General features: G+C 37.0%; 1 protein-coding gene across 8 annotated transcripts in view; it reads right to left on the reverse strand.

Annotated features, from left to right (window-relative positions):
* The window catches only part of gapvd1 (GTPase activating protein and VPS9 domains 1), a 114,288-nt gene that overhangs the window by 62,844 nt on the left and 37,083 nt on the right, over positions 1-14,361 (reverse strand). For 7 of the 8 annotated variants that reach the window (XM_047799733.1, XM_047799732.1, XM_047799731.1 and 4 more), the window contains exons 3-7: positions 8,895-9,162; positions 8,178-8,753; positions 7,217-7,303; positions 6,956-7,090; positions 5,263-5,443 (exon numbers count right to left, since the gene is read on the reverse strand). In XM_047799733.1, the coding sequence (XP_047655689.1) occupies positions 5,263-5,443; positions 6,956-7,090; positions 7,217-7,303; positions 8,178-8,753; positions 8,895-9,162 (1,247 nt within the window). Of the gene's footprint in view, positions 1-1,815; positions 1,890-5,262; positions 5,444-6,955; positions 7,091-7,216; positions 7,304-8,177; positions 8,754-8,894; positions 9,163-14,361 lie in introns of those variants that run through there. The other variant, XM_047799735.1, reaches the window with a different exon arrangement.

Here is a 14,361-nt window from a genome sequence, read left to right on the forward strand (position 1 = left end):
AACTTGTAATATTTCCAAAATTCCCCAGATAGAGTTCCCATTTTACCCCCCCAAAAAAATCCCGAAAATCTTCAACCCCTTTGCAACCATAGTGGAGAATAAAAATTCTAATTCTCATATCCTCAGTGTTCTTTGCCATGAGGCGCTATGTTCAACATGAAGGCTCTAATACAAGATGCATAAAATTTGTATGGTCCAATCAAGCAGGAAAAAACATTAATATGATGAATAGGATATGGTTAAACAATGTACAGCTGTTTCACTTAGCTATTTTGAGAATAATGGCTGCATGTTAACTTAAGTAGCTTAAAAGTTTTCATCAATGAAAACATCAATACCATCAAGGAATAAGAAAAGCAGCAATTTTCACTATCGTTTCTGTCCACAAGAATCCCCAGCCTGCATGCCTCAGTGACTATTGTGCCAGTAGACCTGACCTCAGTACTTATGAAGTGTTTAAAAGGCTGGTCAGAGACATTACTTCTTTATTAACTGACGTACAAGGAACGTTACAATTTGTGCACCAGTCTGAAGAATGCACCACAGAGAATGCCATCACTTTCAACTGGTTCATGCTGGTATAGTGCTGGTATAATGCTGGTATAGATAAGTGGCCAGCATAGTCATGGTGTTATCAAGCAAAAGGGGGCTGGTGTAGCTGGTTAACCAGTATGATCTTGTTGGAATGAGCTTTATGGGAACCTTTATTTTTGCTTGTGTATGTTTCTATGTAACACATTAATATAAGATTAAAACACAATATATTGGAATATATTTCATTATAAGTATATTATTTCTTTTTCTCCCTCTTCTGGTGTATATATATTAAGTTAGTTAAGTTGTTTTTTTTTTTAGTAAAGTGTGAAGAGATATTACCCAGCATGAGCATTGCTATGCAACCTTTAAAGCAACTATGTTCACGAAGGTAAATGTAGTTCCTGCACTTTCCAAAAATAAATCTTGCAATGTTTTCGACTACATTATATACCTTACAGTGTTTATCGAAATTAGTATAAGTGCACGTGTTCCAGATCATCAATGTTTTTGCCACCGTAATTATGATTGTTGTTTTGGGGTAAATAAAAAGCTTCTGCTTCTACATGACGAATCTGCTGATCACTGGGAATCAGAATGTTTGCATACGTGAGGTACCTGGCTGACGGCTGCATGGCAGTTGTTTCAACTAGCGAAATTAAGGACTTTAACTATGACATGTTTGACCAAACTCAGGTTTATTGGGTAGCTATGATGGAAGCAAGACTTCTTCAGGGCACAAATACTAATGCTTAAAGGTATGTAACTTAAGCAGTAGCTGTTTTATTGTAACTCATTCACTGCACAATATAAACAAATGAGTGATATATAGTTTTTTTTCTTATTTTGTTTCTATAATTTTTCAGAGAATAAAGAAGACAGAGCAGGAGTTGTCTAATGGCAAACGACTCCGGGTAGCACCTCTTAAAAAAACATGGTCATCGCCACTACATACTACTTGTTACTCGCTAAAAGAGAGAGAAGCTAAGACCAAAAATGTGTGTTGTAAAGGTTATATTGTGTAATGTTTGTGCACGTGTGTATATTACAGTGTGATGGCAAATGTCATTGTCCAATAAATATTTTAAACAAACTTATACATATATATATATCCCAGGCTGGTCGGCCCACACACCAGCATCCCAGGCTGTTCGGCCTGCACACCAGTATCCAGCACCTGATTCTGGACCAGCATACCACCATCCCAGGCTGGTTGACCAGCACACCAGCAACCAGCACCTAATGCTGGACCAGCATACCACCATCCCAAGCTGGTCCCAGCATGCAAAACATACCTTATGCTGGACCAGCAATGCTGTTTTTTTTAGCAGGGTTACTACACACATCCCTTGGCCCTGTGAACAAGAGAAAGGGAAAATAGCCTAAAACCCAGTGTAAAACTCCTCTCAGTGTTCGTACAGAATTTTTTTGTTGGTTATCAATTTAGAGTTACTGAGCCCCCAGGGTTAGGCCCTGTCTTCGCTTTAACCCTCTGGGGTCGACAGGCGCCCGGCGCGTTTTTGCCACTTTTTTCCTCTTCAAGGTGAAATCCACTTAAAATACTCCGTCATTCATAATCATACACACACATGTAATACATCATTCGAAACTGTGAAGTGTCTACTTTTATTTGACTGCCTTCATAATAACAACAAAACTCTGTGCATAAGCAACTGAAAAAAGCACAAATATCAGGGTGTGTCAAAACTTCTCCAGGCCCAAAAATACCCTTAGACCCGAGAGGGTTAAAAGAGAAGTTGACATGGGACCTCTGTAGAAAGTGGTTTCTCAAAATGCCTTGACAAGCTTTGAAACAGAACTCTCCATTAGAGGTGAGGAGGTATGGAATTCATTAATGTAAGGGGAGATGAGACAGGGTTTTTTGTAGGTATGGAATACCATTCTTCTAGCTATAATAAAAAAATAAATAAATCAGAAATTTTAAATAAACCATTCTAATAACACTGGGGTAGTAATCAGTCGTGGTTTTCTTAAGTGCCACTTTATACCAGGAAACATGCCCTTTGTAGGCAAGTGCATGAATTGCCAAGCCTGTCTTTTGGGTGATGTGTTCTGCTTAAACTAGCAGCTGTCATACTGTGGAAGTTAAACATAAACCACAGGGCAATGTAGCGTCTTATACCAGTCATTTTAGATTTCATGTCCCAGGCACCCTAAATTTCAACATCTACTCCTCAATTAACCGATGAGCAACCCAGTTTTACACACACACACCTGGCTCCAGAATGTCTGGAACCTACACAAAGACCAGATAACCCCATGCAGCCCTAAACGACTCATAGGGGCCCTCAACCAGAACACACACACACACACACACACACACACACACACACACACACAATGAGACATTCTTTTTACTAATAAAACCCGAAGATAAGGTACTCTATATTCTCATTCTTATAACCCTTTTTGTAATGTGTTCTTCTTTTAAGGCTTGCCTGACTTAAAATTATTTGCTCCTTAATTTCCTGACAAGGGTGTATTTTATCCATGTGTCAGAAAACAACATTGTATTTTAAAATAAGTTATACTTTGATTAATGATCTATGTATGTAACGTACCGCTGCCTTCATACCGTCATTACCCTTCGTGTTTAGTATCCAAATGACCACAAAATTATCGGTTACTCATTTTTCAAGCACTGGTGTATTTTATTTGAGCACGAAAGGTGCCATACCATCTTAATACACCCTGGATCAAACTTTAAAGTCATCTAAAAGTTTGATAGCTAAACCACGCCCACAGACACCTGAAACAAAGGGAGTTTTTCCCTCCAAAACCTTGACCGAAGTATTGGTCATATCCCCAAAGATGGGTGGAGTTCGCGACCTTTAAAATGTCACAAACACCACTAATCCGTGGTCAGACTTCCGGAACAGCTTCAAGACGACTCCATCTTCCTCCAAAGAAGTTCCAGCAAGCTTCACTTCCAAGAACGACAACTGCTCTGATCTTCAGGAGAACTTGGAAGAACGTCTGACCCCACCCTAACTGACTTTTCAGAGATTTCTCTGTTGCATCCAGACTCTTGTTCAGTAAGCCAATGCAAGTAACCGTTTCCTTTACCAACCAATTTAGATGCGTAATTTTAAGTAGGAATCTTTCATCTTTCAATCTTAAGGTGAATTTAAGTTTCTGTGAAGATTTCCCAGTTAGGGTGTGATTAATTTTTGAGTCTAAGCTTGCTATTCCTTTCCTTTCTCTAGTTTCTTCTTTCCAGTCTCTTCCTCTTTTTCCCCAATTTTAATTTCTTTTGTTTTATTTTATTTTCATTTTCGTTTTCCTTATTTCTTTCCTTTGTTAGTGTAGTTAGTTTTATGTTGTGTTTGTCTCATTCATTAAATGTCATAATTTTGAGCCACAGGTGATTTGTCTCTGAGTCTCGCTCACAAATTAAGGTACCTGCAACATCGAGTCTGAACTACATGCTCTATTGAGTTAATTTAATTTAAATTACGGTATACAGTAAAAGGAAAGCGAATCTTTCTTGGCCGGGAAGATACCGCCTTCATAGAATTAATAAAGGTACACGGCCTGTTCGCCGGACGAACAGACCAAATAAGCGTAACCTTAATTCCAGTACCGTTAATTTCAACTTAGGTTAAAATATTTAAAAGCCACTATAACACGTTATAGTTACTTATAAATATTTACCTTGCTTCGCGAGCCAAAATCACTACAGCAAGATGAGTGAAAGTCACAAATGGAAGATTTGTTACCTTGGTTCCTCCTGGCAGAAATGATCACTAGTTACCAAAATTGTGTAATTTAAGCTATGGGTTCTCTTTCTTCTTATGAAGTGAATCTATTTATCTATCACATTGTAGGTTAGATTCATGTAGAAATACAGAAAATGATAAAGGTTTCACAAATGTTCTAGTGCCATTGGATGGCTAAATGATTAAGATAAAACTGAGGTAAAAAGGATCATTTGTAGTGGCATTTTTTTGAAGACATGGAATATAATCTGCTCCAGCTGATGGGATAATGTTTTTTCTGAGTTTCAGATGTTAGGTTTTGACACAGAGGGTAAACGCAAGTTAAAAAATAAATCAGATTAGAAAGGATACAATCCATGTTGGAGGTTAGAAAGTATATTTATCCTCTACCTTACCACTACTGGGTAAATAGAACATAGTAGCTCAAAGGAATTACTGATAAAACAGTTGTTTGATTTGTTGGACAGTAAACTACAACAACTGTCTGCAGCTTAGGTACAATGACATTCAGAGCACAAGGTTGTTTATGCTGTGGCCAAATTTCAGTAAGACACAAAGCTCCCCTAATATGCGGGAGATATTGGTTAGTAAGGAACAGTAGAGGGTAATAGAGGGTGAAAACCAGAAATTTAGGGCAACAGGATGAGGGTAAGCTCCAAATAAAGGTTTGTAATCGATTTTTGAGATGTAGGAACCGGTTTACTAATGACAGTACCTAGTAGGATGCCTAGAACACAAAAAAATATAATACTGGAAATAATATAATAAACAACAGCAAATATTTACCATGCGGTCACTTAACTGGAAGTATAGCTAACCACAAATATAGCTTGCAATCTGAGAGAGTAACAGTAATGAGAATTGCTGATAGATTTACTGTAGGCTTCCCTTTATTTCAAACCAGTCTAACTTTTATCCTCTCTGATGAGTGTAACTACTACATCTTTCATTACTAAACTGTAGCAAACATAAAATATTGTGCAAATACCTATTGGTAGTCTGTTCCTCCTGTTTGCAGGTGTAGCAGCTGGCGAAAGGTGAGGAGTGAGCTCCAAGCTGTTGCTCTTGACTGCATGTGACTGAGGTACATTGGCTAGCAGATTCTCAAGAGCTACATGATCTTCCTCTCTGAGCTGGTCTACAGCAGCAATGCTGCGCAAAAAGCCCACCTGAACAGAGCAAATATTGTGGATTTAAGGAAAGTAGAGGGGGGAAAATGCAACGTGTGGGGGTCATAAAATTAGTGTGTAATCACAAACATTATTACAGTTTAAGTTTTTGTGAGATTTAATGATTATATTATTCCTACATAATATTACACTTTCACAATGACTAATGTTGTATGCTCCAATTATATTACATTTCCACATTTGATGACCTTTAGGCATTGTATGTAGAATATTCAAAATTAAAAATCTGCATGTGCTAGTACAAGTTAGTACTCAAAAGTATGACCAAAGATCAATCTTTTTCTGCTCAATAAAAGTTGAAACAAGCCAATGGACACATTACCCTTGAACCTCAGTGAATACTTGAGAAGAAAGAAAGGTAATTTTGGAACTAAATATATTTAACTGGCCTACAACAGTGTCAAATCTATCACTTGCCAGTGTATCTATTATTTTTTTTTTATTGACATTAGAAAACAAAAGCATGTAATTAAAAATTTACTGTTATTTATAAAATCACTGTCTACTTTATTAAGACCACCTGTAGACCTGTTCATTTATGCAGATACCCAGACAGACAATTATGTGGTAGCAGCATATTGCATAAAATCTTGCAGATTCAGGTCAACACTCATCTAATGTTCAGATCAAACATCAGAATTGGGAAACAATGTAACAGAGAGACTTTAAACATGACATGGCGCCAGGTAGGCTGGTTTAGCATTTCAGGATTTAATATGCCAAAGTTACTTATGTGTCTCTTTACAACACAAAAATAATATTTTTCAGTTGCCCCAAGCACATCTCCTGATTTCCAACCCAGGAATGTGTTCTCATTCTTATTAATGAAAAATGAGTCCACAGCTTTTCCCGAGTTTTAAAGTGAAAACTGAAGCTAAAGACACTCAATTTTTCACAGCTCACAAAGTATTTCATGTTACATATTGATTGTGTTCAAATACAGTATCTGCATTATTTCGATAACAGTTCGTTTTACAATTATAGCAAATTAGTTTTTCTTATTATTATTTAAGCTATCATCAGATATTCAGCACTAATTACCTTGATAGTAAATTACTGATATGCTTATTATGATCAATTAGATTTTTATTTCATCTGACCACAGACCACTCCTCCAAAATGCCAGAAATTACCTGCAAATTTCAATCTTTCAGGCTTTATGGGTCAGCTTGGTGTATATTTACATTTACAGAATTTGGATTGGTTTATATCCACTTTTATCCGACTGTAATTCTGATATAGTGATTAAAAGCTGAAATAATTTGTTTGTAATTGATTGTTTTAAAAATACATCTGAGGTTTGAGAGAAGTAGGATTTATTAAATAATAATAAAGCATGACGGTATGTAAACTTTCGGACTTGAACGTTCATTAGTTTCTGTGACTGTTCATGACTGCACAAATATGTTTTTGAATGGAAAAAGTATGTAGGTAAATAAAATAACATTCCATGAGCCTAACTACAGCTAATTAAATGTTAATTATTGTTACCATAGACAGAAGCTGATTGTTTGTGATATAAAACACTGTTCGTGTAAGCCCCTCCAAAAGGTTAATTGAAGACATAGGAGGGGTCTCCACAGTTCTTCCACCAATCATTACATCCAAAAATGCAGCAACACAACTCTAAGGAGACAAACCCACAGTTAAGCAGTGCAACCAATACACAAAATATCTCATAAAACTAATTAAAATGACCAAGAGTAAATTAAGTGGTCTGTACAATTCACAAACACAAACATTTAGTCTTACTTTGTCAAATTTTGACAAATTGTTTTTCCGTCGAGGATCTCCATCATCTGTGTCAGCCATGGCTAACTGCTGCAGCAACTGCCCAACCTGGGATAATTTCAGATATATTGAATTGATATTCAATAAGATAAAACTGAGGTAAAAAGGATATTATTGTAGTGGCTAACTACATATATATTCATACATTTTGATCATCATACTTAAAATATATGATTTCACGTATGCAAAAAAATCTCAAAAATGTTTAAGCCTGATATGAAGGAAAAGATTAATCCTAGTCCTGTGTACCCTAAAAATCTTGGAATTTCAAAAAATATTTTGCAGTGTGTGGAAACTTAACTGCAGTATTAAAATATCCTTAAAAGTGTTTTGATATTTTATCAGGACTGGCTTACTAGATAATGATGAGCAGAATGAGCAAAGCTGACCTTCTGTTTTGTTTTGTTTTTTGGTAAAATTTATGCTTTGATCTCAAACCCAAAAGTCTTCAGTGTATAAACAAAATACTTGGACTTACTGTTCCAAAACTTTTTGATAGGACTTTAACAGATAATTGTGATAAAATTAATAGTAAAATTAATCGTAAGGTGTTGAAGCGATTTCACACTTAGTCCCTTAGAATCTTTCCCCAATTTTTCTATAACACATAATGCCATCTATAAAATGTCGGTAAAATATACATTGCTAGATTGTTTAATGAACTAAAAATGTTCAATTTACTATGACAAAAAGTGAGTTCACCTTGTCAGTCATTTGTTCAAAAGGAAAACAATCTAAATAGTGAGAAACATAAGACCATTTTAGGCCATATTTGAGGATTTGAGGGATAACCTATAGCAGAATATAGCAATGTTAAAATGCCTCCTTCCTTGCACACAAATCATGAAAGTTGGCAGGTCTGTAGAACAACAGATAAAATGTTCCATTACATAATGAATAAATCCTACATGATAAATCCTACCTGCATTAGGTTAAATCGTGCCACTTCATTAATGGGAGCATCTGAGATGATTCCATATTGTTCAGGGTTGACAATGGCTGGGCAGATGAAACAAGTTAGCAACAGGTCTGTGCACATGGTTCTCACCTCCCCAACCTCCAGCCCCTCTACTTGCACCAGTGATTTGTACATCTGTGATATGATCCATCGCAAGCTCTGTGGGAAACAGTAGGTATTTTGCCTCAAATAGCCAATAAATGAATTAACAAGAGCCACAAGCTTGGCTTGGTTGGATTCTACAACTGCCTGAACTTTTTGACAATAAGAATCAGAGCCCTTCTCCCCAAACAGGCGCTCTTGTTGTGTTGGGGTGAATCTTTCCGTCACTTTTGCTGGATCAGTCTCTAGGTGGTCTTCATCCTCGACCAGCAGCTGCATAATGGGCTCATGTAAGGTGGCAGTGAGGAACAGCTTGGCAGAGTACAGGCCCTCAGAGAATAGTTTAAACAGGATACTAAAAGCACATGTGCCGCGCCTTAGCAGACGTCGTGGATTATCACTCTCCTTAAGCTCGAACTCAACTAGGTAACGCAGAACCTAAAATTGTAGAACAGTTGAAAGATGATTGTTATAAATAAAAAATATCAATTACCAGAGTCAGTTTCTAATTTTTACTGTTAACATTATTTCTAAAGAAAGTGAGATATGGGTGGGTGTTTTGTTGTTCTTTTTATGTACTTGTAATAGGTAGATTTCATCCTCTTGCATGATACAGTTGCCATAAAGTGAGGTAAAAACAGTGTGGATCACTCCTTGTGTATGCTCTTGGATAATCTTCTCTCCAGCAACCAGACATGAAGCCACCAGGCGTGGATTTTCCCTCAGCCGGCCAAGAAACTCTCCAAAGATACTCTCCTGAAATCCAAGTGTCTTGTAGCCATCAACAAACTGTGTACTCTCCAACACCTTAGCATGCAAGCAGCATTCGGCCGGGGATGCCTCAGCACTGTAAAAAGAAAAGCAGTGATTCTCACTAAGGCTACAAGTAACTGTTATGTTGCCTAAACCAAGATATACCATTGTTTAAGTGTATGATAATTATTAATAGTCGTGATTGAATAGCAAAACATTGCAACCCAAGTATCTATTTCACTCTGCACCCTATCTTATCAATTCCACAACTATCTATTAATCCATCTCAGTCTGTATCCATTTCACTACCAGTAACAATGTTTTTCTCCCTTTACGGAATCTAAAATTTGCAAAAAAATTCCTACTCGTTCAGTGAATTTTATAACTCCTTGATCTTTTAACCTACTTCCACCAAAGTCAATACAGCTCTTTAAAAAGACTTGCAGTTTCCAAATGGCGGTCAATGTAAAATCTCTAAAACTGAGTTACACTGAATGTTTAGAGCCTGGCTTATATCTTTGTTGGTGGTACAGGGGTTCAGGGGCAGCTGCAAGTTTTACTTTTGTTACCCATTTACTACTTTTCATGAAGGACAGGTTTAAATAGACAGTAACTTAGTTAGATACAGTGATCCCTCGTTTATCGCGGTTAATTTAGACCGGAACCCCTCACGATAGGTGAAAATCCGCAAAGTAGGATTGGCCCTAAGTTTGACCTTTTCACTTTTCACAATGGTCATCATCTTCCTCTTAGGCTCACTAGAGGTATCTTTTGCAGGGGCACAGCACTTAGGAGGCATTGTAAGGGCTTAACGAAAAGTTCATTTCAAACACAATACGCGAGACACAGTTGACAGCGTGAACGAGAGTTGCGAGATTCAACAAGGGAAGAAGCTGGGAGAGGATGCGATGATGCACAGCCAATCAGCTCAGATCTCGTGCCGGGAACCAATCACATGCCCTGTCTGAGTGCCCGTGGGTATGTACAAAGCCTCGGAGAGAGTTTCTCTCTTTGTCTGGCATCCTGGGAAACCGTTTTTATTTTTGATGAATATTTTTTAAAAATCAGCGATGCACTGAGGCCACGAAACTTGAACCGCGAAGTGGCGAGGGATTACTGTAATACCAAGAAATGGCAAAGTATACAATTTTGCACTCCATCAAAAAAAAAAAAGTAAATTTTTAACTAATTAATTTGTACATGTTTAGAGATGATCATAAGTAGAATAGAATAGAAGCCTTTCCTTTTTGTCACATATACATAACAGGACAGTGAAATTCTTTCTTTGCATATCCCAACTTTTTGAAACCTGGGGTCAGAGCACAGGGTCAGCCATGATACAGGGCCCTTGGAGGGTTAAGGGCATTGCTCAATGGTCCAACAGTTGCAGCTTGGCAGTTCTGGAGCCCCCGATCCTTCGATCAACAACCCAGAGCCTTAACCAAGCTATCATAGTTCTAAAATCTAAACTAAGGCTTTCAGTAACAAACAGGAAAGGCATAGGCTTCAGTTGCCAGTTGCATTTGATGTACGGAACAGCTGCGATTTGATGATTGTGTATTATACAAATGTCTTATGGCAAGTTACAACTTCATGTAAGAAATAACATAGGCTAAAATGGCAAATGACCATACTACTATTGTACTATAATTGTAATGTCTTACTGTCTGGATGTTCTAGTAGGTGCATAAGCAAGGGGGCAAAGTTTATTTTTTCTTGAAAGCCCCACAATTATGGATCAGCCTTTTGAGTAGTGTTCTGGACTCTACATTAAAAATACATTTGTTTACTCAAGTTTTGGTGAACTAGGATATTTGGATGGTGTGGTTTTATGTCCTAGAAAGCCCTCTTGTCTGCCTCACTTTCTGGCTCTTTCTTTTAGTTATGTTGCCATAGCTAGTCCCTGCCTGCAATTTGCACATGTTCAATGTTTTTAACCAATACATCTCAAGCATATCTTTGTTTTCCCAACAATGTTTTTTACTGATTTTTCTATAATACTAACCATAACCAAAAACCAAACAAAAACTGCATCACCAAAAACAAAACAAAATACAAAAACCCTCCAAACATGTTCATCAAAACAGGAGCAATTACAATAAAACAAAACAGAAAATAATAATAATAATAATAATAATAATAATAATAATAATAATAATAATAATAATAATAATAATAAATAAATAGTCACACAGAACCTTATTACATGCATCATCTTATTTCTTAAGGAAATCAATTAAAGGTGCCCATATCTCCTCAAATTGCTGTACCTTACCCCTTGCAATGTATGTTAACTTCTCTAAAGTAACACACATTGCCATCTCCTTGATCAAAGAGTATGCAGAAGATATTTCAGTCTCTTTCCAGCTGAAAGCAATCATCCTCTTGGCTGCAGAAGGCCAAAGTCGATAAGAGTCCTCTGATTGTTATTGATAGAGAAAGATGATCTGGGTATATCCCCAGAATACAAAGCTTTGCAATGCACGGTATTTGAGTTTTTATGATGTTACTTAGGGTACTGACAACCATTTTCCAAAAAATTACCAATTTAGGGCACTCCCATACACAATGAATTAAAGTTCCCTTCTCAATTAAACATTTCACACATGTGTCCTGATTGTCCGGGGACCATTTGTTAAGCATTTCAGGGGTTATACATGTCCTCATCAACCATTTATGTTGTAATAACTTCATTCTTGTATTAATGGTCTGTATTTGAGCTTTTAAGCATGCTCGTGACCACTCAGTTTCCTCGATATCCTCTTTAATGTCCAAACTCCAAGCCCTCATTCTATCTTTACTAGATTCCTTAACATATGAGATAAGTGTAGCATATAATATAGAAATTTGGTGCTTTCCCATGTCCATGTTTAATCATAATATTCTCCAGACAGGACAGCGGCGGTTCCCAATGGGCATCACAATGCTTTGATGAAATAAAATGTTTCAATTGTAAATACTTAAACAAAATACTAGATATGCTTGAGATGTACTTCCAAAAGCATTTTTACCTCAAAAGCATTTTTTTTTATCCCCCTCTCTCTGTCGAGTTACACGTTCTACTCTTTAGCTCCTAGTGTTCAGAGTTCCCAGTGTGACTGCTTTTTCTCTCCGGATCTGACAGATTCGTCCTGATGCCCTAGGTCTGGTTGAAGTCCCAAAACTAGGTGTGCTGACTGCTGTTGAGGATGTCATAATGTGGACTACCTGGAAATAAATGCGACTGCTGTGGATAGAACCAACAGGGACTAAACTGCTGTTGCAGCAGTTAGTTTTGTGTTTAGTTCTCCCTCATTAAATATTTGATGGTTTCGGCAGGAAGAAAGTAGTATTAAATCTATAATTAAATTAGAACTTAAAATCTCAATGTTAAATTTATTAATGAGCAATAAAGGAAATTTCTTATAATTTGATTAGTCAGAAGGTATGCATCATTTTTGTATAACAGCATGGCATCGACAGATGTTCCAGCTGTATCTCTGCTAGGGGTGGGCAGTATAGCCTCAAAATTATATCATGATATTTCAAGAATATTTGCGATATTACAGGAGCCTGCTCAATATTGTCACTAATAAAATTGTCATAAGATTTTAAGTACAAATGTAAACAAACAACAGCAATCCAAACAAACATTCAAAATGTAAAACACTTATTGCCTATAAACATAAAATAAAAATGCTTAAATAACAGTTAAATTAAATGAGGTAGAATATCACTGCTGAAACCATTGCATTGCCTCTAATTCTTTGTGCAAACGTAAAATGGAAGTCAGGTTAGAATGTCAGTGCTGGAACTGTACAAGTAAACATTAAGAGTTAACTAGCCATCCATGTGGCAGACACATTAAAGTCAGAGCTTTAGGATCTTTGTCAAGAACACTAGCATATTCACTGACGTTGGCTTAAGAGCTGATCTCTGAAAAGTTACTATATTCCCAGGTATGCATAAGTATGTCTCGGCTAAACGGCTGAACTGAGGAAAGTTGACCTCATGCGTCTTCCAGCACATAAGGGGATCACTCTCGCTGTCTGCTGGTGGGCAGTTCCAGTAGCTGTGATTTTCTCTATCTCAGACATGGCTGTCTTCTCTGTTGCTGCACCCTTGAAAAAGCTTCCAAGGGTCTCCTTTGGTCTCTTGAAGGCAGTTAGTTGTCTTCTGCTGTTTCAATAGGGGAAGGGATTCCACCTCAATAGCTGCTCTGGCTTGGATGGATTTGCTCCCACTTTCGCTCATGTCGATCACTACTGACCCTTCACACCCTGGACACAACCGCTTTCAGCTCCTCCCTTCTAGCAAGTGCTACAGAACTTTGTTTTCCCAAAACTGCCAGACACAGGAACAGTTTCTTTCCCCAGGCAATCACCTTGATAAAGAACTCACCATAATTATATTCCCTGATTCATATTCACAAGTACTGCATTATCAGAACTGTCAGTCATCACATCATCCGTATAGGTTACACACACTACTGCTGCTGCCTATTGCACAAAAGCTTAATATTGCACATCCATGCACTTCTCACACTTTATGTACATAACTGATCAGTCATATATTCTGTATTCATATTTAAAGTCTGCACTGTCTTGTATAGTCTGCATTATCTTGTCTTGTATAGTATAATGTTATTTATATTATTTATACTTTTGAGAGTCACAAACAGCTCGAAACAAATTCCTTGTGTGTGTCAACACACTTGGACAATAAATGTCTATGTATATAGAACCCAAATCCTTAAAGGGAATTTAAGGAATTAGCTCACCTGGCTATAGCCCATGACCCTATGGGTCCCTAAATAAATAAGAATCCATATTTTGTTATACATTGGTCATACAGTTTTATTTATAGGCCACATTCTACAATGCAGTACAACAATATATAGTACAAATAGAAAGTGACTGTTTGGTCAGATTTAACTAATCTACTCACTCGAATGATGCCAGATGTGTGTGATCAATTACATAATAAAGGGTCGTATCCTAGAGGTTAAGGCTACTGATCGGAAGGGCCCGAGTTCGAATCCCAGGTCCACAAAGTTGCCACTGCTGGGCCCTTAGCTCTCAATTGCTCAGTTGTACAAGTTGAAATTAAAATAAATAAATAAATAAATAAATAAATAAATAAATAAATTTCACTCTAGGTAAGGGTATCTGCTACATGGCATAAATGTAACGCAGTTTCACCAATGTACATATTAGAATCATGAATTATATTTTCACTAGGCTCTTTAAGTAGAAAATAAAGTAGAAAAGTAGATTTTTTCCAAATATATGCTGAGTATCTGTTTCTGTGTAAG

This window comes from Tachysurus fulvidraco, chromosome 14 (genome assembly GCF_022655615.1).
Source record: "Tachysurus fulvidraco isolate hzauxx_2018 chromosome 14, HZAU_PFXX_2.0, whole genome shotgun sequence".
Lineage (NCBI taxonomy): Eukaryota > Metazoa > Chordata > Actinopteri > Siluriformes > Bagridae > Tachysurus > Tachysurus fulvidraco.